This window comes from Belonocnema kinseyi, chromosome 1, assembly GCF_010883055.1.
Source record: "Belonocnema kinseyi isolate 2016_QV_RU_SX_M_011 chromosome 1, B_treatae_v1, whole genome shotgun sequence".
Taxonomy (NCBI): Eukaryota; Metazoa; Arthropoda; class Insecta; order Hymenoptera; family Cynipidae; genus Belonocnema; species Belonocnema kinseyi.
The window spans coordinates 179,837,815-179,861,618 of record NC_046657.1 but is presented as its reverse complement, the minus strand read 5'-3'; the positions used below and the strand labels follow the sequence as shown (position 1 = coordinate 179,861,618).

At 36.0% G+C, this 23,804-nt stretch overlaps 1 protein-coding gene across 4 annotated transcripts in view; it reads left to right on the top strand.

The window, feature by feature from the left end:
• LOC117174393 (putative beta-carotene-binding protein) overlaps window positions 1–23,804 on the top strand; it is a 219,510-nt gene that overhangs the window by 154,337 nt on the left and 41,369 nt on the right. For all 4 annotated transcript variants that reach the window (XM_033363485.1, XM_033363494.1, XM_033363502.1 and 1 more), the window contains exon 5: window positions 1,996–2,145. In XM_033363485.1, coding sequence (XP_033219376.1) covers window positions 1,996–2,145 — 150 coding nt within the window. The remainder of the gene's footprint in view (window positions 1–1,995; window positions 2,146–23,804) is intronic.

The window sequence follows — 23,804 nt, the reverse complement described above, 5'->3', positions numbered from 1 at the left end:
AAAATTAAAATTCGAAAATTTTTTCTAAAGCCTCCAGGGGACTTCGTTTTCGCACGAAAAAATTTTATGTGCCCTTATTGCATCCGGACCCACAATTTTGGCCTGGAACTTGTATGCTTCTGCATCCGATCGTTAAGTCGAATAAAATTTACTCTAAGAAGGAATTACGAGAAAGAATACTACGTACGCGTTGCCTAATGTAGGTCAAAAGCATCCAGCAATCGGACAACAACGATTCACATGTTTTCTACACACTAGATGGAAAACTTGACCTATGAGTACGCTCAATTTGGATTATTTAAGAAGATGTGCTGTCCACAAAATGAGAACAGCCGTACCAGCAGTTTGCAGAAGTTCGTTAAGGCTTTTCTGCTCGGTTTGGTTTTCAAACATCCATGGTTTATAGTTTGCAGGGGCGAAATCAAATTTACTTCCAAACATTCAAATGACTATATTTCCTACGGTGTATGTGTTTCGCATCCTCTCGTCCAGTTTTCACTAATATGAAATTGTCCAATATATTTAATATCTATTTTGAATTATTAAACTGATTGGTATTTTTGTTGAGATCTTCTCTAGCTTCTTCGAATGCGTAGAGTCTTTGCATCTGAAATCGTGTTTCTTGTTAACAGAAGATGGGGTTCCTTTGTGCTCTTCTGCCGCTCCCTAGTCACCATAGAACTTTACGTTTAATAAATAAATCAATATAAAGGTGCAAATAGGAAAATCAAAAATATCCTGTCCCGAGAAAACATTGCTTCCATTTACACAAAAGAATTTTATTTATAGAATTTGGTGGTATGTGACACATGCTATTATACCTTGTGCACATATTAATTAAAATTTACTCAGTACGAGAGAAAAATTATTTAAAGTTGCAAAACCGTGACGTTTCGCTTATTGCACATTTAAGATTTTTCAAGTGGGAGCATGTTTTCATAATGGATTAAGCCGGTCGTACGAACATTTTTCAAAATTCTTTAAACGAAATAATTGCATTTATAAAATTTAAATTATCGCCGAATGGACATTTTTTAGAATAATTCTTAAAATTAACATTAACTCTGTCAAATATTTGGTATAAAGAAAGTAAATTAGATAATTTTATCCCTCATTAAATTTACATTTCTAAATCAAGAAACAAAAAATAACTTCAATTAAAGAAAATCTTGCATTTTTTGACTTTTTCAAAGAAGCCTATCTCCTAAGAGAGAAAGAATGTTCACACTAGAAAAATAGTGTTGCATTTCTTCCATCTGAACAGAATTAATTTGATGAAGAATACTTTAAAATTTATGAAATAACTGTTCGTTCTTTGACCACATCCAAAAAATCCTAAAACTGTATCCTCTCTGTTGTCGCCAAAACGATATACAGAAAATTTTAAAGAAATCACCTGTTATCTCTGTAGGATGACACAAATTTACCACAGACAGTATACAATTTCGATTGAAATGTTAGAAATTTCATAGTTTTAAATGTAAAAGAAAAAATTATCAGTGTATTTATTTTGAGAGAGATGCACTTACATATCTAAACTGTTACAAAATTTTATTAATCAAAAAATTTTGACTTAAGAAATAAGACAAAAATTCAACTAGATGAATTGGTAGTTATTTATTATAGTTGTTCTTATTATTTTTTAAATTTCTGGCTATTAAGTCAAGATTTAACAAAGAAAAATTATTTTAAACTAACCGTCCAATTATTTACAATAATCTTACTCTCTAAACATCAGTATTGTTTTTTTTTGTTTTTGTAATGTGTGCGAAATCCCAAATGAGTTTTTGTTCTACGTAAATTTATTCTAAATTCTCTATACCATTCACAAAGGAAGACTAATATTGACCTATAATAAATTTATTGGAAAAATTCATAATCATTTAAAAAAATGCAACTGTCTATCTGGCAGTATTTAAAATCTCTTTATAATTAAAATTTACCAATCTGTAAAGTTTCATTTAGAAACTTACGACTCTTTTTGCTTAATTATAGCGGGATACGATTCAAATGTGATTCTTCGAGCACACAAAGTATTCAGAGATAACGATGTGTACCTGACCTTCGACAAAATGAAATTGGCTATCAGAATTGGCGCAGCGAAGGTTCACCTTAACAATCTTTTTGGAGGCGATCCAATCCTCGGTGAGTAATAATTTAAAGTGAGTTTATCGATCAAACAGGCTTTCCTAAAACATTACTAATTAATAATTAACCTGAACAATAATGGATACATGCTTTTATAATTTTAAAATAATTTTCCATTATTTACTGAAGAAATAACTTTATTTTTAGTCCTTATCCAGTTCTTATTCTTATATTTTGATAAATTCTTGAATACTATCATACATTTTTTTTACAATTTAACTCCAGAAATACGTATGATTTTACACACGCAAAGAAATGCCGTGATTTTCCTAATTAAACTATGTTTGGTTGGTACTATTTTGTTATATTTATTGAGAAGTTCCATCTCTAAGGAACGTAGCGTATCACAAATCGATAAAGTGGCGATAGATTTTACCAGCACAGTAAGTAGTATGCGATAAACTCTCGGAAAATCACCACCGGAAGTGGAGCGCACATGTAGCCCAGATGGTACCGGAGTGAGGACCTGTCTGGCCTACAGAGGGGTGAGCTTTTAAATAGCCGTTCCCGGCAAGAAAGCTTGTTCTTTCTGCCGATGCTTCGGGAGAACACCAGCTTTAAGGAAAGGGCTGCAGTTCCCCCTTACAAGGAACCCTGTTAGGTTCTCCAAACCAAATGCACGGTGGCATAGGCCATTTATTTCAGATTTTTTAACGCGTAATTTGATGGAAAAGACGCATAGTTCGTAAGAATCTCTCTTGCAAAAGACGAGAGTGAATGTCCACTAGGATCACCATAGGCGATAGCATAACGAAATACAGCCAGAACTACTCGCCCAATTCCGAGAAAATTAGTCGTGAATTTGCGACAGAAAAATAGTGCCTTTTAAGTGCATTGAGAATCCGATTTGAATGCCTTGAATAAATATTATATTATGTTTTTGTTATCTCTATCCTTTCTTAATATGAACGACACTCATTGAATTAAACTTCTTTATTTCTTTATTTAATTCTCGAGCACTGTAAATTTGGTTGTAAGCATAGATAATTTAAATTCAGCGCTCTGAAGGAGAATAAAAATCATTATATTGTTCTTTAAAGTTTCTTCTAGGGCAGATGCCCCTTCAAATTCTAAAATTAAGTATATGAAGCAGTCGTATCTCATTAGGAGATTTTGTATACATTCGTTTGAAGGAGATTCAAGTAGGCAAAAGGTGATTATGCAGAGCCGAATCACCAATTACGTCACGGGTATGGTGATAAAAAATGGTGATTCCTAATATCTCATTAGAGATTGTATTTGAAACCCAGGTTTATTAAACTGAATGCTCCACGTGATTCAATATATTTTCCTACTGGTAGCTTGAAGGAGGGCATACAATTTCGCTACCAGAACAATAATGCTTTATAATGTTTATTTCTTTTATCTCCTCCAACCACGTAAACAATTTCTTTTCCTCACTATTTAGTATCTTTTTTCATTCTATTTTATGCCTCGCTCTCCTCTCCATTCATTCTCAGCACTGTCTCTTGCGCACGTTTCACAATCTCCTTATATTATGAGCTTAATCTCTCGACTATTTTCTTCTATCGACTCTCTTATCTCCTCTGACTGCCCTGCATACGTAATAATAAGATAAATGGGATGGAAATGGAGTAAAAATGGGAACAGAGCGGCGTAAAATAGTAGTTGTCACTATTTCTTACCATTCTGCTCCCATTTTTACCTCTTTTAATAATGATCCTTCTTTTTTCTAACAACTCTGTTATCATCTGCTTCTCCTTTATTTCAAAGCCTTTCAGATTGCAAAAATATATCCTCTATTTTTTCCGGCCCTTATTTTACTTTTCTGTTTGCTTACTACTACTCCTTATTTTCGCATCTCCAGTTCCTTTTGCTTCTGGTCCCCCACCATCTTATATTTTACTTTCTCTCTGTGTCAGATCATCCTATATTCTCTCCGCTTTTCTGCATGACGCTCTTTTCTTTGTTATAACTTTCCATATTAACTATAAAATTACGAATGAATTTAAAAGTTTAATTTACATCGATTTTGGTATTTACGTTTATAACGCTCAGATAGTTGATTCCAAACTAATCGATATTTCGCATTCGAGTCAATAGTTTCTCCACTTTTGATATTTTCATGTCTGAAGTCCGCGCTCCAGAAAGTGGACATTTGTTTACGTCCATATTTTTGTTGACATCTGACGTCTGAGTTACACGTTGTCGATAAACAATGTTCATTTGTGTATCGTGAAGTGTACTGAAAAGTGCTTCTATAATGCCTACACATCCCAGTTGTGCAAGTACTCATCAAGAGAATAGGGTAAAAGTTTGTTGACCATGTGGAAAAAAATTGTTGTTGGACAGAACAGTTACAGTAATTTCCAATTAACCGAAAGTCATCAAAAAATTATTGAAAAGCATATTAAGAAAAATTATAACTTGAAAGGTGAAAGGTTTCCCTTAAGTATATGTGCTACATGTCGCTTAGTACTACTTCAACATGAGAAACATGATTTGAACAGACCATTACCAACGATGCCTAACTATGAAAACATATTGTTACCTAAGATCATGAAAATAAATAATGCATCAACGGAAATAAGTTTAACCTGTAATTCTTACATATTCTTGACTGGTAGATCGAAAATACATCCGCGTAACACAACAGCAGTGAAAAAAGACGTAAGTACTAAAATCACAGCTTCAATGGATTGTAGGGCTCGCAGAATTCAAAAATAACTTCACTTCTTAAAGTAAAAAATGCTATTGTATCAAATACAATGAAAATTTATAAAATATGTAAGACTGAAGTTCACAAAGGTAAGAGGCATGCTTGTAGTAAGCAAATCATGTATCTCGAAAAAATGTTGCGAAACTTGTAAATGACTTGCCAAATAAGTAGCAAGGATATGTTGCGTCGGAAATTGTCAATTAAAAAGCTAAAAGTAATAGCACATATTCTATTGCGCTGAACACTAAAGGACGTAGAAATGAATATTTCTGAAAGAAAAAAGTACTGCAGTCCCATTTTGATTGAAAGATTTAGATAATTTTGATACAAACACTGGATGTTCGATTCGACATATAAATAACTTGACTACTTTGATTCGACATTCTGCTGGTCGAAAGTCTGTGCCTGCTTATTATTCAAATCACTTTAGTGAACGAACAAAATTATTAAAAAATTTTTTTAATAATGCTATGTTAGAATTTGATACTAAGAATTCTAATAAAAAATAAATGAGACCTGTCGCCTGGGCTGATGCTAAAAAAAGGCTTAAAATTGTATTAGGAAGCCGTAATTTTGTTGGTGAATATCTCGTTAAAGTAATGGCAGATTGTGGTCAGGGTTTTTTTAAATTTGCTTGTAGATAATTCTTCACAAAAGAACTGAGACTGATTAGGAAAATGATATACCTAAAAAACAAAGAAAATTTGATTTCCAACCCAGTATGAAAGCATCAAATGCAGAAAAAGTGTTAAAAAATTGATTATGCTGTGTATAGTACCTGACGTCAAAAACAATTATGAAAATGTTAAACTTCTATTCAATTTAGTGAACATTAATAATATTTCTGTCAAATTTCTCCCTGATTTCAAAATATTACTGATCATGAATGGACAGTAAACGGCAACCTCAATGTATCCTTCTCCTTATTTCTTTGTTGGTCTTCAAGATTTGAAGAAATTTGTTAACGAAAATCATGTGTCCGAGGAAGTGGAAGTTTTGCATCGTAAAACATTTGGTGATTTGAGAAAAGATGATGACAAGTTTATTTCACTTGACAAAAATAAAAAGTTAGCTAAGAACTGCCACAGTACTATAAATGAGCCACTTTTTAAAGAAAAAGACGATGTTTTGATTCTTGATAAATTTACAATTCCAGAACTTCGTATATTACAAGTGTTTGTTAACCATTTCTTTTGAGATGGTCTAGTGCACCTTGTCGGTCGAGAGAAAACTATCTTCTGGCCTTTAAAACTAAATTTAGTTTCAAAGAATTATCATGAAGAGGTATTTGAATGCAATGCGTGCAGAAAATTGTTAAGAGAAGCTGACAAACTGATCAAGAAATGTATGTATATCTCGGTCCATATGTCATCACAACCTATGTCACTGCATTTAAAATAATTGATAGAATTGTTAATTCATGTTTTTCGATCCAGAGACTTGATCCGATTGCATATATAGGAAAGTTCATCAAAGAATTGCATAGCGCATTGTTAAGCACAAATACAACCGAAACCCTGAAAATGCATATTCTGATGCAGCACTTGACAAAATGCCTAGAACTATTGAATGCCCAAATTTTCTTGTAACGCGCATATTCTGTGCAGGAATTTGATCTTGATGAGAAATGAGCCTCTGTATATTGAATCTGTCCTGAATATTTATGATTAGAAGTGTTACATGCGGATTTTCACCTGCAAAATGGTCCCATTTGCGCGAAATGAATATTCCGTCTCTTGTTAAAGTCCATTCATCAGTAAGAAAAATGATTCTGACAAAATCTTAAACTCGATCGTCATTAGAAAGTAACGGGTGGAAAAACACATCGCGCAATCGCAGTCGAGTTACTTCTGTTTATTCTGCAAGCCCTCATTCGTGACATCCAGATGACGTAAGATTTCGTTAATTTATTTTTTTAAGCTAAAGGACAAGACAGCAGCTTACGCATATGAGCCGCAAGAAGAACTTGTTTGTTGTTATAACGCTTAACTATCGTTGTGCAAGCTTCTCTATAATTAGCGCTAATAATTTACATTTTTCTAAACGATCTGCAACCATACCCTGAAGGGCATTTAAAAAAAAAGGTTTCTGCACATCTGAAATACTAGTGTCATGAAGCATTAACACTATGACAGAATACTGCTCGTAAAAGGCCGACCAGTATCGTTTGCACAGCTATCGTTTTCTGTTTATCCATATATTTTATTTTGCTGTTTAACCATACCCTGAAGGGCATTTAAAAAAACGTTTCTGCACATCTGAAATACTAGTGTCATGAAGCATTAACACTATGACAGAATACTGCTCGTAAAAGGCCGACCAGTATCGTTTGGACAGCTATCGTTTGCTGTTTATCCAGAGGTGACGTCGTGGAGTCTAGCGATTTGACGTTTGTCACAAGCAAATGAATTAACAGTACACTCAGGAATGCACTATGAAATAGGTGGTCACTACACTCAGGGAGAAAATCGTTTAATTATATGGTTATTACAGTTGACAGTAAGATGCTTGATTTTCGCTTCTACACTGAAAATTTTTTGGGCGATCTGCTCGCCCACGTAGTAGAGGTTCCCACATTGAAACAGCTGTAATCCCAACAGTATTGGTACAGTAACGCTCCCTTTAGGCGGGAGCACGGAATCTCCACGCCGAGTTTCGCGCGGAGTTATACAGTTATAGTTTATACTCGTGGGGCAATTTAATTCTCTTTTGTGGGACTGCTGCGTTCCCAACACATGGGATAGGATCTGCTTGCACGTTTGGTACTGTAGCTTACTTAAAAGTGGTCTGCCCGCTACACCAACCATCGTGATGGCGTTGCGTTGCCACTATGAAGACAGCTGCTTGCCCAAATCTTTTTCAGTGTAGGAATTAATTAAGACACTATCTATCTCGACTCACAAATAGTCTACTATTTTCCGTGCGTGAGACAGCATAGATTATTTTTGAATAAATAAGCTACTTTAAGCTTGGGAAAAGAAAGATCGAACATGTGATCGTTGTAATCTAATACAAACTATCGCAATTTATTTTTCTTAAGTTTATTTAATCCGGGACGAAGGGCTAATTTCGTTTACAAATATTCAAATTTATGAATTATATAACAATGATAAGAATTATTCCAGGTGCTGGAGAACACTTGATGAGAAAGTTATAAGTGTCTGAATAACAGTTGGAAGAATGATAACACTTCGCCTTTATTAAAATATGATAACGATATTGCACTACGTGAAATTATTATTAATGAGCTTAGGCTAGCGATGGGGCATCCAATCGAAAATTTTGATGTTTGAAACATCGAAATATTGGAAACAGAAACATCGATTTAAGATATAAAAACATCAATATTGGAAGATTTTTCCTTTTTTTTAAATTACTACATATTGCTACAGGTTTTTTCTCTTTAAAATCAATTATTACATTTATAGAAATATAAAAGCTTATTCTAATATTATAACGCAGTTCAAAACTTTGGAACACATAAACATCAAACATAAAACAAACTAAATCAATCGATAATATAGCCAAAAATAACTTTTTTATCGATGGTTTTGGTCTTTTTTTGGGTACAATTATGCTGATCAAGTGTAGGGTTTTACGATTTCTTTATGTTTATTTACAATACCGAAAATATGTTATACTTCAAATCCGAGTAAGCAGGTTGACGATCTTATAAATAAATATAAAAAAATCGAAAAATGTCAACACTTTCTTGACATAATAAGTTTTTGTTTTAATAGAAACTTTTGCTTATCTGATAACTATGCTAGAGATTCTGAACATTTACAGAAAACTGATTCTTTTTTTATGTGAAAATGAAACATAATCAATGATATTAAATTTTTTTTATAAATAATCATAAGGATAAAAAACTTTTATTTTGAATAGAATTATTGCTCACCTTCAAACTATGCTACTGATTTCTAAACTTTTTAGCAAACAATTATCTAATGTGCAGCATGTACGTTAATTCTATAGGATGTCCAGTGTGAATACGCCAACCTTCTCAGAGTATACGAAAACTGTACTATAATACGGGTGACAGTACCCGTTAGAAAGTCACTTCTCGCTGAAAATATAACAGAAAACGAAGTGAGAAAGACCCTTTCCTAGCGATCAGAGAAGGGACATTCCGGACATTCCAGCTTCGACGCTCGTTCTAACGGGGTAACGGGGTCGTCTTTCGAGCACGCTCCAGAGCAGAGGAGAGCGATTTTGTATAACTGTACAGGCACCTGATACACACAGTAGTTGAATTCTCTGTATCCTAGTTCTGTCAAATGAATTAGGTTTATTAAAGCGGTAGTGATGTAAACATGGACGTTTTTTAGTTGAATATTTAATTTTATTTAGGAAAATAATGGTAGCTATGTAATTCCTAATTGAATCGGAAGCCTTTTCTGTTATTTGTTTACCCATTACCTATTTCGTCAAAGATTCAGATATAAATTGTTTAAAGTTATCTGAATTCATAATGATCTTTCCATACGCAATTTTGGTTCACCTGCGTTGTGGCTTCCAAGGTTATGTAAATACGGGTAAAACCTGCTTTCTTTATTCAGTGCATCCTTGTAGCTACGATTTTAACAATTGAGAATTAAGATAAAAAGAGATATTTCGGGTTCACTCGTGTAAAAAACTACGAATTGTTTGCCGACGTTTCGTGAACATTGCATTTCACATCTTCAGGGCTGACCTGAAACTGAGGTATCAGATTATGATGTTTTTAGGTATACTCTCTATGATGCCTGTGATTGGCCAGAGCGCTGCACCGTGGGGATTGGTCGTACAAGTCAATCAAATGAACATTGCAGTGAACTGCAATGTTCATGAAACGTCGGCAAACGATTCGTAGTTTTTTACACGAGTGAAATCCGAAATATCTCTTTTTATAAAAATGAATCATCGTGAAGGCGTAAAATCTATTATCAATTGAGCATTAAGCTTTCCTTGATATTGGTTCGCCCGTTTCCCGGCTCGCCCGATATTTTTTTGTTAAACATTTCAGAGCTATTGGAATTCATAAGATTCTTTCTTTCCGTAATGCGGATTCGCCCGCATTGTGGCTCGTAAAAGTTTGTGTACAAAGGTAACAAAAGATGCTTTCAACGCTTTTTGAAATAATATTAAGAATTATAACCATTTTTTATTAAAAATAAAGCCAAGGTACGCAACCTAAACATTAATAATGGGTAAATTCCAAATATTATTTTGTAGTAGATTTAAAATTTAAAATTTGTAAATTACGTAATTCCATTTCTATTTGATTTGATATATACGTATCAGGCTTATTGTCCTCTAAATACCCAAGATGGTGAGGGCATCATTTCCTATTCCAAACAAAAATAAGCATTTTTTATCGTTTTAGAATTTTTTTGAAAAGTCTAAGACACAATGTGGTAACAAAATGTAAATGTGAAGACAGCGAGTCGAATATCGAAGGTGGTTTCGATTCGCTAGGATGAAAGGACTTAGGAATAGAATTCAATTCTTAAAAAAGACTCTCAATAAACTTGTCAAAAAGCAAGCTCGGGCAGTCGTTACGTTTAAACAAAATAAAATCAAAATTTCCAAATTTAACCTAGTGGTTAACTTGACCTAAAAAGCGGATGAGAATAGAGTTGAGCACAAATTAGCCAAAAACATGCAGAAAGAGACGAAACAATGTGAATTTCAGTGACGCTTGAATGAGGACCACGTTCTAGATGTTAAAAGGCTTTTTGATCATTTACAACGTAAAAATAAGGAAATTTACTAAACGAATGGGGACTTGATAATTAATTAAATATGAAAGGAAAGGCGTCTAATTGATTTAGAATAAATCAGGCTTACTTGAGGAGCACTTTAGAATGTAAGGTGATCCCATGTGGAAAGATGCCATGGTTAAAAAACCTTCCCATCCCAAAATTTTCAGGTAATGGTAAATAAAGACCAGTGTAGTGTCCATTATTTTGAATCCAAATTTATCCGCAAATTTTGGAATGAGAACGTGTAACATTAAATTAGCAGGGAGTTGAAATTTGGATGTTATAATCCGCGGAGTAAAATCTTTTCGGCGGGGTATACTATTGTGAACATATGGTTCAGATACTTCCCTAAAAACATTAAAACGGCTATTTTGTTTAGATCTATTAAATACTTATATGGCCTAGTTGAACTTCTTGAAATATTTAACTTAAGCCAGCCAGTAAATTTTGAAAATTTTGAAGACTCAACTTCCGCAGAGCGAAGAGTTCCAATAATACGGGAATACACCCCCAAATGAATCCTCAGGAAAGTAAAAATGCCACTTACCTCGTATAACAACGTTTGGAGCAGTGATATTCTAATCTGACTTTCCTTCACTGTTCACTAGCCGCTCTCAGAACTCAGCTAATCCTAGCCAAGTGCGATACCCCTAAACCTCCAGTTTAAAAATACTGTTGTTCCTGGACCAATTATAGCGAAAAACTCCAGGCAAGTTGAAGAAAATTTTACAATACGGGAAATCGCTAGTGGCGAACTTCCTACGGAATCACGAACGGAATTGGTAGAAAACGAAAACGATGTAGTTAATAAGAGATAAGGAAAATTTCCAATTATGAAATTGAATATAGAAAATAAATCTGTCCAAGCTTTGATCGAGGCAGGCCGTGAGGTAACATGTATATCGAATGTTATGGCATACCCTATGAGAAGGAGCAATCTAATTATTGATGGCTAGTTCTCATGGTCTTAGCGTTGTTTCGCTGATATGCCGTGGTCGCGATCGTCCCTCCGTCCCCCTTCGCCACTAGCTACATATACAATCATCGGCGTTAGTGCTCGTTGGAGCGAGAGAGCGAGGCAGCCATAATTATAATATCGCGTGCCACTTCTCTTATATTTATGCTCCCCTACACCATCGAGTTGCTGACTGACTTCAAAATGTGTAATAAAATTATAATTATTGACAAAAACTAAAAGTCGTTTAACATAATAGCTTTAATAATTTTCGAAACATCTATCTATACATTTTGGGAACGATCAAACAAGATTAAGATTCCGGTGATCGATAGCAATCCATAACTGTATTAATTGTTTACTTCCAAAATCAATAAGCAATATGGGTACACACGTAAGAAGCGTGTAAACCAGCTTAGTGCACCCAGTCCGGTTCCGGAGTGAATATATAACGTATTCAAAGGAGTAGAAAGTCGAGTGACTTGTGCGTGGATCATCCCGACTAATAAGTCCACATCGGTATAGCCAGAATGATCCGACGTATTAGGCATGTGGAAAATTATGTAAAATTCATGAAAATCCGCGGGGCAGCAGTCGCGATGTGTAGGGTGTGAGTGTAGGTGAAGACTGTGTTGACTATTATTTCTGAAGACACATTAGAAATATTACCTAAATCAGAGAGGACTGCATTCAAACATCAAAAGGTCAAAAGTGTAAAATGTTACTGAAAGGTAAATTTCTATTACTCTCTCCCGCTCACTCTCTCTCTCTCTCTCTCCTACGCCTCGAAATTTGTTGCGAATTGAGTTAAAAATTACACAGCCACACAAAAAAAACTGCGCGGATCTGGTAACAAGACACACGTCTTTCTATGGATTTTGAGGCGCTGAATTCAAATTCGATATGAAAAATCACCCATCACGTCATGGTTGAGCCATAACCTCAAAAATTGACGAAAAATCATGCATTGAGGCAAATAAATTTCAAAATAATGCCAGTGATGCAAATTTTTACTTCAAAAACATGTCGACAACTTTGAAGGATCAACCCTTGCCTGACATCAACTTATTTAACATAACTTTACCCAACAGAACCTGACCTCACCTAACCTGAATTAACAGAAAGTTATTGAACTACACGTAAAGCTCTGGAAACATATTTTCCCAGTAGCAAATGTGTGCTACATCGAATGGGTCAACTCGAGCCTAACCTAGAAATAAATCTAACCTAGCCTAACCTAACCTAACTTCACGAAACACAATTAAACTGATTGTGTTATCCCGTTGTGTTTGCGGTGCCGTTTGAATCAGTTAGGGATTAACCTGCAAAGAGGTCAAATCTATCCTAACCTAAAAAAACCTGACCTAACCTAACCTAACCTAACCTAGCTTAACTTCACGTAACCCAATTAAACTCATTGTGTTGTCCCGTTGTGTTTGCGGTACCGTTTCATTCAGCTTCGGCTTAACCTACATAGAGGTTTAACCTATCTTAACCTAACAAAACCTGACCTAACCTAACCTAGCCGAATGTAATTCATGTATACGTGTAGCTACGTAAGTGTACGGTTCTCAGTCTTCAACGTGTGCTATATTTAATAGGTTAACTCGATCTTAACCTACAAATGAATCTAACTTAACAGAATCTAACTTTTTTTTTCTTAACGCAACAAAACTTAACTTAAGTGTTCCCGTTGTAACACAATAAAATTCATTTCATTCTACTACAGGTGGTTAAAAATTTAGACGCACATTACTCATTTGAAGAAACTTAGAACTACAAATAGAAGTGACCCCATTTCAATTAACCTGACAATGTTTGTATCAATTAAAATGTAGAACTGTAACTCAAACATGCAAATGAATAAGACTTTTATTCAAAAATTTTTTCTCTCTGCTTTTCTTAGACTAAAGGGCTATGTTTATACTATCGTGACCTTTTTTCTTCGAAGGAAGGATGCAAAGGGTTACGCTTACGTTTAAGACCTACATTCATTTCCCTTTTCAACATTTAGCAGAAATCAGCCATTATGACTTCGTGCCCACTACCCTAATATCGTTGTTCCATCAGTTTTAGGTCTTAATGAAAACGTTCCCCTTGTTCTTCGCTGAAATCACCAACATTTTCTGGAAACTTATCCAGATGGGAATCTATAAAGTGAAGTTTTAAATTTATCAAGCACCTTAACTTTTTGTAGTTTCTTATAATTTTTGCAACAATATTCTCGTAGTCTGGACTTTTTTTGATACCGAGGAAATTTGCGTTTACTGCTTTGAATCTTTCCCAAGCGTCTATTTCTATTTTCGTCATGTGGCTAAGGAAATTAGTATCTCTTGTCAATATTCGAATCTGTGGTCCATCAAAGACTCCTTCTTTCAATTTAGCGCCTGAAACATTAGGGAATTTAAGGGATATATACTTATAGCATTATTTATCTTTGTCTAACACTTTGACAAATTGCTTCATGAGCCCAAGCTCTATGTGGAGAGGTGGTAGTAAAATTTTTCTGGATCAACGAGGCTTTGGTTGATGATATTATGAGAGCCAGGTTTGAATGAATCTCTTAAAGGCCAATGTTTTTTGCTGTAATGTTTGGCTCGATCTCTGCTATTCCACAGGCATATAAAGCATGGCTCTTTCGTGAAACCCGATTGTTGGCCTAATATCATTGTTATGATTTTGAGATCACCACATATTTGCCATTTGTGATTCGTGTAATTATCGTTTTCAAGAAGCATTTTAACATTGTTATATTCTTCTTTGATGATCTTTGAGTGAGCTACAGGGATAGGAGCGTAAGTATTCGTGTTATGCAGTAAAACAGCCTTAATGCTGCGTTTTGACGAATCAATGAAAAGTCGCGATTCTTTGTCTCTGTACACATTTTTCTTCTAGTGGTTCATTAGTCCATTAGCGTCAGTGCAGTACACTAAAGACGTCTCTTCGTCTTTAACGAAAAACTTTCTGAATTCTTTGTCCCTGTCGCGATAGAATGAAACTTTTGTCTTTGGCTCTAGAAGATTTCTTCTTTTTAGAAATGAAGCGGCAAATTCAGCGCCGTCTTTCGGTAACCCAAGATCTCTGATAAAATCATTCAGTTCTAGTTGCGACACTAATATTGGAACCTTCAATTTCATTTCATGCATGCCATATTCGTCATCTTTTTCGTCATTTTCATCGGAATCATCAGAACTATTTTCTGTTCGATCACTGGTTTCACTACCGTCTCCATGACGTTGACTTTCTACTTCCATTCTATCATCTTCTAGAGCGCTTAAATCACTCTGGCGTGCATTTTTGTTGATTTCAATTGCTCTTGTAATTGTGCACACATTAATGTACGAAATGTTATTTTTATTTTTGGCGTTGAACCTTTTGACGGAATTCATGCAAAAGTAGCAATCCTTCGCAATAACGGGGTTTTTCCGCTTTTCCGCCCTGACCAGACGCCGATACTGGGGTTTTTCCCTGCAGCGCAATACATATTTTACCTGTGTCGGTCATGACGGCATGAACGCGGTTTACCCTGGGAATCAGCCAATGTGAATCCGTTGCCCACCGTCACCACGTGGAGGTTCCCTGGTTATAGACACAGGTGAATAATGCTAGCAACAAACGGTTACGAAACTCCAGACATTTACTGCTATTAATGTCAAAATATGAAAGTACGCAAGAGCAGGATTTCCAGCGTAATCGGTTAGGTTAGGTCAGGTTTTGTTGGGTAAAGTTATGTTAAATAAGTTGATATCAGGCAAGAGTTGATCCTTCAAAGTTTTCGACATGTTTTTGAAGTGAAAATTTGCATCACAGGCATTATTTTGAAATTTATTTGCCTCAGTGCATGATTTTTTGTCATTTTTTGAGGTTATAGCTCAACCATGACGTGACGGGTGATTTTTTATACTGAATTTGAATTCGGCGTCCCAAAATCCATAGGAATACGTGTGTCTTGTTACCAGATCCGCACTTTTTTTGTGTGGCTGTGTTATAAATATCTAAATAACGAAATTACTGAAGTTGAGCCCATCGACACTTCACGCTCGAAGGTCCGGCGGTAGTTTTAAAAAATTAATTAAACTATTTGGAGGCTTATTGGTTCGTAACAGACAGTTGGTGGTAGCTTTTTGGATTTACATTGTTTGATCCTACTTTTAATCTGTTAAATTAATCTTTTGCTTCTATAAATTGCATTACCTATGTCTTTGATTTTGACGGGCAATCCACGATTGCCCAAAGACTTCTAAAATGTTCCGTGTGATTTTCTCAAATTCAGAATTAAACCTTATTTCACAATTCCCTGCTGCTGTACAACTGTGAAGTCTTTCTGCGGATTCGTGAATATTATTTGACACAAATTTTTTATTTAGTTTGATTTAAGTAATGTGAAATATGCAAAATTGTTGTAAAATTTATAAATTAAAAAAATTTTCTGACTAGTGTTCTTTGCTGAAAGTTTCGTTTTACTGCAAAAAGACTAGACCCACCCACCGGCAGTCAAAACCTTTTCTAAGGTTCAGGTAACAACGCGTAAAAGCGATGACCTGAGCGAGTCCAAATTTAATATTTTCATTAAAAATGCTGGTTATAAGGAAAAATATTTCCTTTTGGATAGGTTTCTAATTAGTATTTTTTACTGGAATTTTAACCCTTACTGCAAAACGAATAGATGCGCCCACCGGCAGTCGAAACCTTTTCTAAGGTTCAGGTAACAACGCGTAAAGGCGATTATCAGAACGGAGTCAAATTACTAATTCTAGCCAGGAGTAGTAATCATAACAATTTTAAGTTAATTGATAAACCTATAAATAAAATAATTAATAAAATAAAAATCGCTAGTATGTCGTTAGAATCACCAAAGAGCATCCATCACCTCGACAGATGTAGAAAAGCTCGGAAACCCTAGAAAGAAATGCAGCTGCGGGCGGCTGCCGAAAAGTTCTTAACTACTAAAATGCTTGTTCAGGAACTTGAAAACGTAGTTCTTCCTTCCGGCGAGACTGTAAATATCCCTGTAAATTTCCGATTCATAGATCCCCCTCCCCCTAGAAAGGAGATTACATTCAATGAAATTAAAAGTCCAGAAGAGTTTCAATCACTATTCAACACTTTGCTGGACGATGCTTCACGGGCCGTCGATCAAACTGCTCATTTAACAACTAGCATTTCCATAGAAACGGAACAGACCCCAGAAGTAATCGCTATCAAATCCGATGATGATATAATCATCATAGAGTCAGATGGCGATATTACTATAAAGGGTAGAACGCCCTCGGAGATCGAGGACGAAATCTTTAAGGAGATCTCCAAGTTGGATTTGACGTGACATTGCAAACTTGACTGCTTATTTTAGGCCCTACCCTTTTATGTATGATCTGAACTAGGACCATGATAATCATGGAGTTGGTAACAGAACGGCAACTCTAACGGCTACACCCCCTCTAAATTTTATCTCCTTCCTCCTTTTTTAGATGTAGAATATTCATAACGACATCGAGGGCCTGGCAGAATTTCAGTCTCTATTCAGCGAATCGTTGAATGATACACATTGAAGCACCGTTTAAGCAGTTATCTACTTTATATCCTGTTTTTAATCAAGATTATATTTAGAGTCTAGCGTTTCTTTTATAAATATTAGACTATTGAATTAAATAGACATTAATTATTTCTTTTCTTGTTATTTGTAAAATTAGAATTGCTTGATCCATGATCTGATGAGTGATTGTGAATAACACACTATGAGAGAGATAGAGATCGGGAGAGACCCTTTAAATAAGCCTTAATAGGCCGTTAATACCATCAATAGTGTAGGAATCCAGCTCCTCCCTTGGTTTAATTGAGAAAAGGCTTGTCGAGTATGTCTAACAGTATTGTATTTTTAAATTGTTTCAACGATTATACGTGTGACTTAAGGTATGTGACTAACATTATTACATTTCCATTGAATAATAAAAATAGATAATGCCTTATTCGGCATTACTTAAAAATTGAAGCGAACTCATATGTTTTCGGTAACCTATATCTCGGGGCGGTGAATCCACCTTTAATGAATTCATACAACCCTCGTTCATTTGGTCGATGGATCCGATTGCGATGAAATAGATCCAAAGAGAGAAAGTTAAAGATAGAAGGTGATAGTAATTACCCTATACTAAAAACAAATGATATTTTAAGCTGAATTGAATCCGATCCTTGACTGAATTTTTAATACGGCTTCAGCCCGAATCTGATTGTCTTTTATTGTAAGCGCTCTTAAACTGCATACTCGGTGTTTGTAAACGAACACAATAGATGACTAATATTTTTTATAAAAACTATTAAAACAAATGTTTTTCAAAAATTAACGATATGCCGGATGATGTAGCAGAAGACAAATCAAAGAATAAAATTCAAAAACTATCCGAGAAGCAATAATCGATCTTAGGAGTGTTTCCTAACATTCAGACCCATCCAAATCAAGCAGCACCCATAATGGATGTGAGAGCTGCAATGGCTACGGCTCTTGCGGGCATGACCCTTCAACAAAGTACATTTCATATCCCGACATTCGACGGTAGAACACCCGTACTTTAATAATTTTTACAGGATGTCTCGAATGGAGCAGTATACGTTACAGAATCAATGGAAAACTCGTTTATAAAAATCTTTCTCAGTAAATTAAAAGGTATCGCGCGCGAACGTGTTCGCGACAAAGAATTTAAGACGTTACAAGATCTGGTTACTCATTTAAAGAAACTTTTTTTCCTACTGAAAAGTATTAATGGTACTTTGATGCCATTGTAAATTTGCGTACGAAGCAGGCTCAGAGTGTGATCGATTATTATGATAGAACCCTGGGGCTTCTTAGTGGTGCAAAGCATTTCTTGGAAGAAAAATACATTGGATCACGTGATAAGATGGCTACCATTATGAAGCCAGTTACGGACTGCGCTCTTAATGTTTTTATCCGTGGATTACCGGAAGAAATGTTAACATTTGTCGATACAAGAAATTCTGGGGATGGCAAGTCAAAAAAGCAGGCGAAAGCAACAATGAAAACCCAATCGCCTAACTACAGTACTTTCGTCCGTTTTACCCACCTTTTTCTAATCAGCCTCCCCTGTACCTTCATCCATATCCATCACAATTACAGTATCCTTAAATGTATCTTCTCAATTTTTCATATCTTTTTTCCGTATCGTATTTCACGGCAATGTACAACACAACCAATAATGCTCCTTAACCTCCACCCAGTCCACAGCACGGGTCGAGACCGATGTCACCTAAACCTGTACCTTAAAACTACTATCATGCTCATTCTGAGGACGTCTTAACGAGCCCATTATTGAAACAGCGTCCCAAGACCGTAACATTTTTGAAGAAACAAAACGAATTTACAGAACAGGATACCAAAAGGAAGACTCTCTCGTAATTCCACTAACCGCGTGTGAGTTTCGTGAAAGAAGGGCTTTGTTGTTGGTAGATCCAGGGTCAGGCGTAATTTGATTAAGCTCTAGGCATTGAAGGGTCATGTAAAAGTGAGTGACTAATCGACTAATTAAACTATTGGACGACTCCGTGGAATTTCGTGTTGTGCCGAACGATTTTACCCTCCCGACCGATGGAATAATCGGCCGCGCATACCTTTGTCAGGAACAAGCGCAGTTGTCATTTAGATACAACACCCTAATAATTATATGAAGGCCTATTATCTCGTTCCCTTTTGTTGACAAGGAATCACAATTAGCCCAAAAGAAATTACGGAAGGAAATGGCAGAACATTTATTTTGGCCTGCGATCACAAGCCGGTCCACTGGCTTACCTACGCAGATAACCCTGGACCGCGACTCATTCGCTGGAGATATATGCATAAAGATTATCAATTCATATTCGAATATAAAAAGGGAAAATTAAATCGTGGAGTAGAACCACTGCCTGGAAACTCCGTAGGATTAACAAAGCATAACCCTCACGAGATTCAAAATGAGAATAAGCATCCAGACACCGATGCTTCCGAACAATCCGCTACTGCCTCCACTAAAAACAACGAAGAAATCAAAGTTGACCCAACAATCACATTCTGTTTTAACTATACATCGCGTGCTGCCCCTTCATTTGAAACCAAATGAGTCGAGCGATTTAAAAAGAGATAGACCGTTAACTCGATCTCAAGCCTCACAATTGTTACAGCCGTCAACAAGTTCAATAACAGAAACTATAAGTGAAAAGCAAAATCCTTTTGCAAAAGGAACCTCCTCGCAAAAAACCAAAGAAAAACTTTCTGTGGGAAATGCCGCCCCTAAACCATTGACAACCACGCTAGCTCCACAGTATCAATCTGTGACTCAAGCCGCAAGGGTTAGGGGCCAAAGGAAGATACTACCTGGAATGCCCACCACTGATGAATTAAACGAACCATATCAGCCTCCTTCATATTACAAGAAGCCTGTTTTCGACCAAAGCTCTACAGCAACTAGACTAAAACAACGGTCACGTAAAAGAGACGGGAATAAAATACCCACTCACACTCGAGAAAATTCGTCATCTGAGGATGCTTCACCCCAGCATAGCGAGGACTCCAGTGCACCCGTTTATAGAGAGGACTATAGTGTATTCCCCCATGGAAATAATGTGGAATCATGTTCTTAGACATAAGGGAGTTGAAGGAAACGAACCTGCAGACCAACTCGCTAGAGCTGGCATTACGAAAGGTTAACCAACTGTTTCAGCTTGCCCAGAGGACGGTACTTTTCACAAGAATCCCTCTGAGGAAACTGAAATGCATCCTGAAGTTGTAGTGGACCTCAGTTCGAACTGCACCAATAGTCAGTACAGTGATAGCCTTGGTGGAGGAAACAGCGTGCCGATCGTTTTCGATCACTCAGCAGAGATGATAGATGCACATAGTCTGAAAAAGGCAATTGAAGAATCTGTAGCCGAATTTCATTAATCAATCATAGAACACCAATCCTATTTTTGGGATCATGAAGGTTTAAATCATTTAAATCCCGATGAAATAAATATTACTGTGGTTTCTGAGGGAGGAGAAGATCAGGATTTGCTACTGAGACAGTCCGCTCTATTATCATAAATTATAATTTAATAATAAAGCTACAGGCGAATATTTATGTTGATACGCTCTTGACTCAAAAGTGTACAGCTAGGTAGAGCCAAGGGATGATTCACGAAATCATTCAATCATACGATCGATTGCGCGCGCCATCAGCTAATAAGTGGTGGTAGCGTGGGACCAAGGCACTCTATAAATTCATTGCGATACCGGTACCAGGTCTCTTTGCTCTTTGCTTTTATTACCTTGAATTACCAGGACTTCTTACTCGAGGATCTACAAGGGCAGAGTCTTGCAGTTCATTTATCCACCTGCCATTGAAGACAGAGTATTAATTGAGGAAGCCTCACTCATAAAGGACGCTGCCCTCTAATTACAAACTTCCGTCAACTAAACTATCCAAATTCATCAGAATTCGGATAATTAGACGTAAGTTTTTGGGAATTTAGTTTTTCAAATGCATGATTGTAACGACTTTAAACTTTACGTCTATGTGGAGACCTCGTTGTGCGTGTTTGCAGTTTAGTGTGGGGATTTGTCATAAGTAAAAAATATAGTGTGCGCAATTGTACTGTAACGACTTTGCACTTTATCTTACGATAAAGAAACCTCGTTGTTCATGGTTGCGTTAGCTATTAGAATTTACATGAACATTTTTACTTAGAATTTTTATAAACAGGGAATCAGAAAATACCTCGTAACGACTTTGCACTTAACTTAATTGTTAAGTCCTCGTTGTGCGAATGAAGTTTACGCTTATTAACAAAATAAGCCAAATTTAAATAAAATAAAATTGTATTTTCTCGTAATGACCTTGCACCGCGTTTAAACATATGGACCTCGTTGTGCGAAGAAACATAAAAAAATATAAACATTTAAGTTATGTCAAATGATTTCAACTAGATCTTATGAGAGAGATCTATCTCTAATCCACGTAATCATCTCTCCCTCGAGTGAATCCACAACTTATGATTTTTTTTTATGATTTAAAATTTCAGTAGGAAATTTTATTCTAAAAATAAGATCTACTTATTTTCTTTTGGTATTTTTAAGATCAGTTGTTAAAATCAGCCAAGTGTAGTTATAAATTTCAGAAAATCAATAAACACAAAGTCAACCCCCGGTTAGCGAAGAGCAATAATGTAACATTAATTTATCTCAAAAATATGGATCTTTGCGTGGGAACGGATTACCCCTTGCCGAATCGAGTAAATATATTTTTAGAGTCAATCCAAAAAAATTTGAACGAAAATAATAACAAAGAGTCAGTTTTAGAAGCCCAACAACAACCCGAACATCTACCGTTAGAAGGAAGACGTCGAAGGAATACTGTACACTTTAAAGAAACGCCAGAAGTTATGGATTTGCTCATGCTCGGTCAGCAGCCTTCGCAACGCTCCTTGTTTCAAACACCAACAATAGTACCCATACCTTCCGCACAATTGAACCCAGCTCCATTAAAAACTCAAAAAGCTACCTTCGCAGCCAAAGAATCCAATTCTCCTTCAGTTGGCTCAGGAGTCTGCCCTATCACCATCTGTGCGCCGCGAAGATTAGAAAAGCCAGGAATGATTACTGGACCGATCACCCAATAATAAAGTAGAGCTGCCATATCTCGATCCCCTCTCCCCTAATTCAGAAGATGAAGTAAATAAAGTATTACAAAACAATAACCCTTCAAAAAAAAAGAATAAAAAATTATATCCCCCTCTATCCTTCACGCATGGACTGAACCATTAACTTACCGCTGCGATAATTATGCACACACTTAATTTTGGAAGACTGCGAGCACGTTAATGCCACTTTAAAATTACTAATTGCAATAGATTACGTAAATCCTCAAGAATTATGGGGAAAACGACCAAAAAGGGCCAAATTTTAGTCAGCGCTTCAGAGAAATACAGTGTATATTTAATAGTTGTCAAGCAGAGTCATTTCGATGATACTGACTGGGAAGAAGTTCAATTTGGATAATTGAATTAAAAAAAAACACTAGAACTCAACCAGCGCGGAACATGTCGGATTGCTAACTCGGGTGCCCTATTGGGTGCATTGCATTATATCCAAAAATCACGATAATATACTTGGGGGACATAAAGGTGTAACAACAGCATATAGCATATAGGTCCTCTCACATGCTTTTGCATGTTAAATGACACGTTACATTATCCCAAGTTTGCCAAGGTAATACGGCAAAGAATCTTTCGTTGCACATTTTGGCAATAAAACAAGGCTACCAACCAAACTTGCTTCTCTGAAATGAGAACTGTAACTTCCTCCAAACCTGGCAAATTACTTTTCATTGACTTTTATGGCCGTCTTCTGGCGACTGGAGGAGGATTTAAGTGCCTACTCTCAACTATAGATACATTTAGCAACTTCGTCAAACTTCAACAAGTGAGAAGGGCAACACCCTAAAATTCTGTATCTAAAATCCGTCAGGATTTCATCCGATTACTTCTAGGGCGAAACAAAACTTGTGGTGGAAATGGGTCAAGATCATCAAATAGTGCATGAATAAAACCCATCATGAAATTAATGAGTTTAAGCCTATAGAAATACATTGTAAGCTTAGGCGATCTCGCATTTGGTATAAATGCTTGAAGCTGCCCGCAACACCACTAAACATCCTGCATGATCAGAAGATCGAGATAGTCCGTAAACGAGTGTTCCGTAAAGGAATAAAAAGAGCTAAAAGTTTTAGAAAAACGCAAAAGCTTGTGAAATTAAAGGAATGAGATTTTGTGTGCATCACACTGCTTAATCAATCCGATAAAATAAACAAAATAGTCGCAAAGTATATGCAAATTTATGATGGCCTTTTTATGATTAAATCAGTTTTTCACCCTAAAACCTTTATTCTATATGATGTCATCTTACATGTAGATAATAGACAATGCCACGCGTAAAACCTGTAATTGCACCTAGTACTCATGCCAATGTCTGAGTAGGAATCTCAAATTCTATATTGCCACAAACAATACTTCACATATGAGCACTTTGGGGTAATCGTGTAAACACACATATCCATTAGAAAATAAGGAACTTTAGGTAGTAACGTCAGTTTATATATAAAAAAATCCAAGCTTTCGCTCGAGAGCTCGCGATGCCTTGAAACACCTCCCACCACTCACCACTACGTCTACTTTGCTTATCCATAACCTGTCCGCAAGCTGCGTTTACGAACTATCTCTTTTTGCGAGAAGGCTTTTGTTCGAGAGCTCGCGA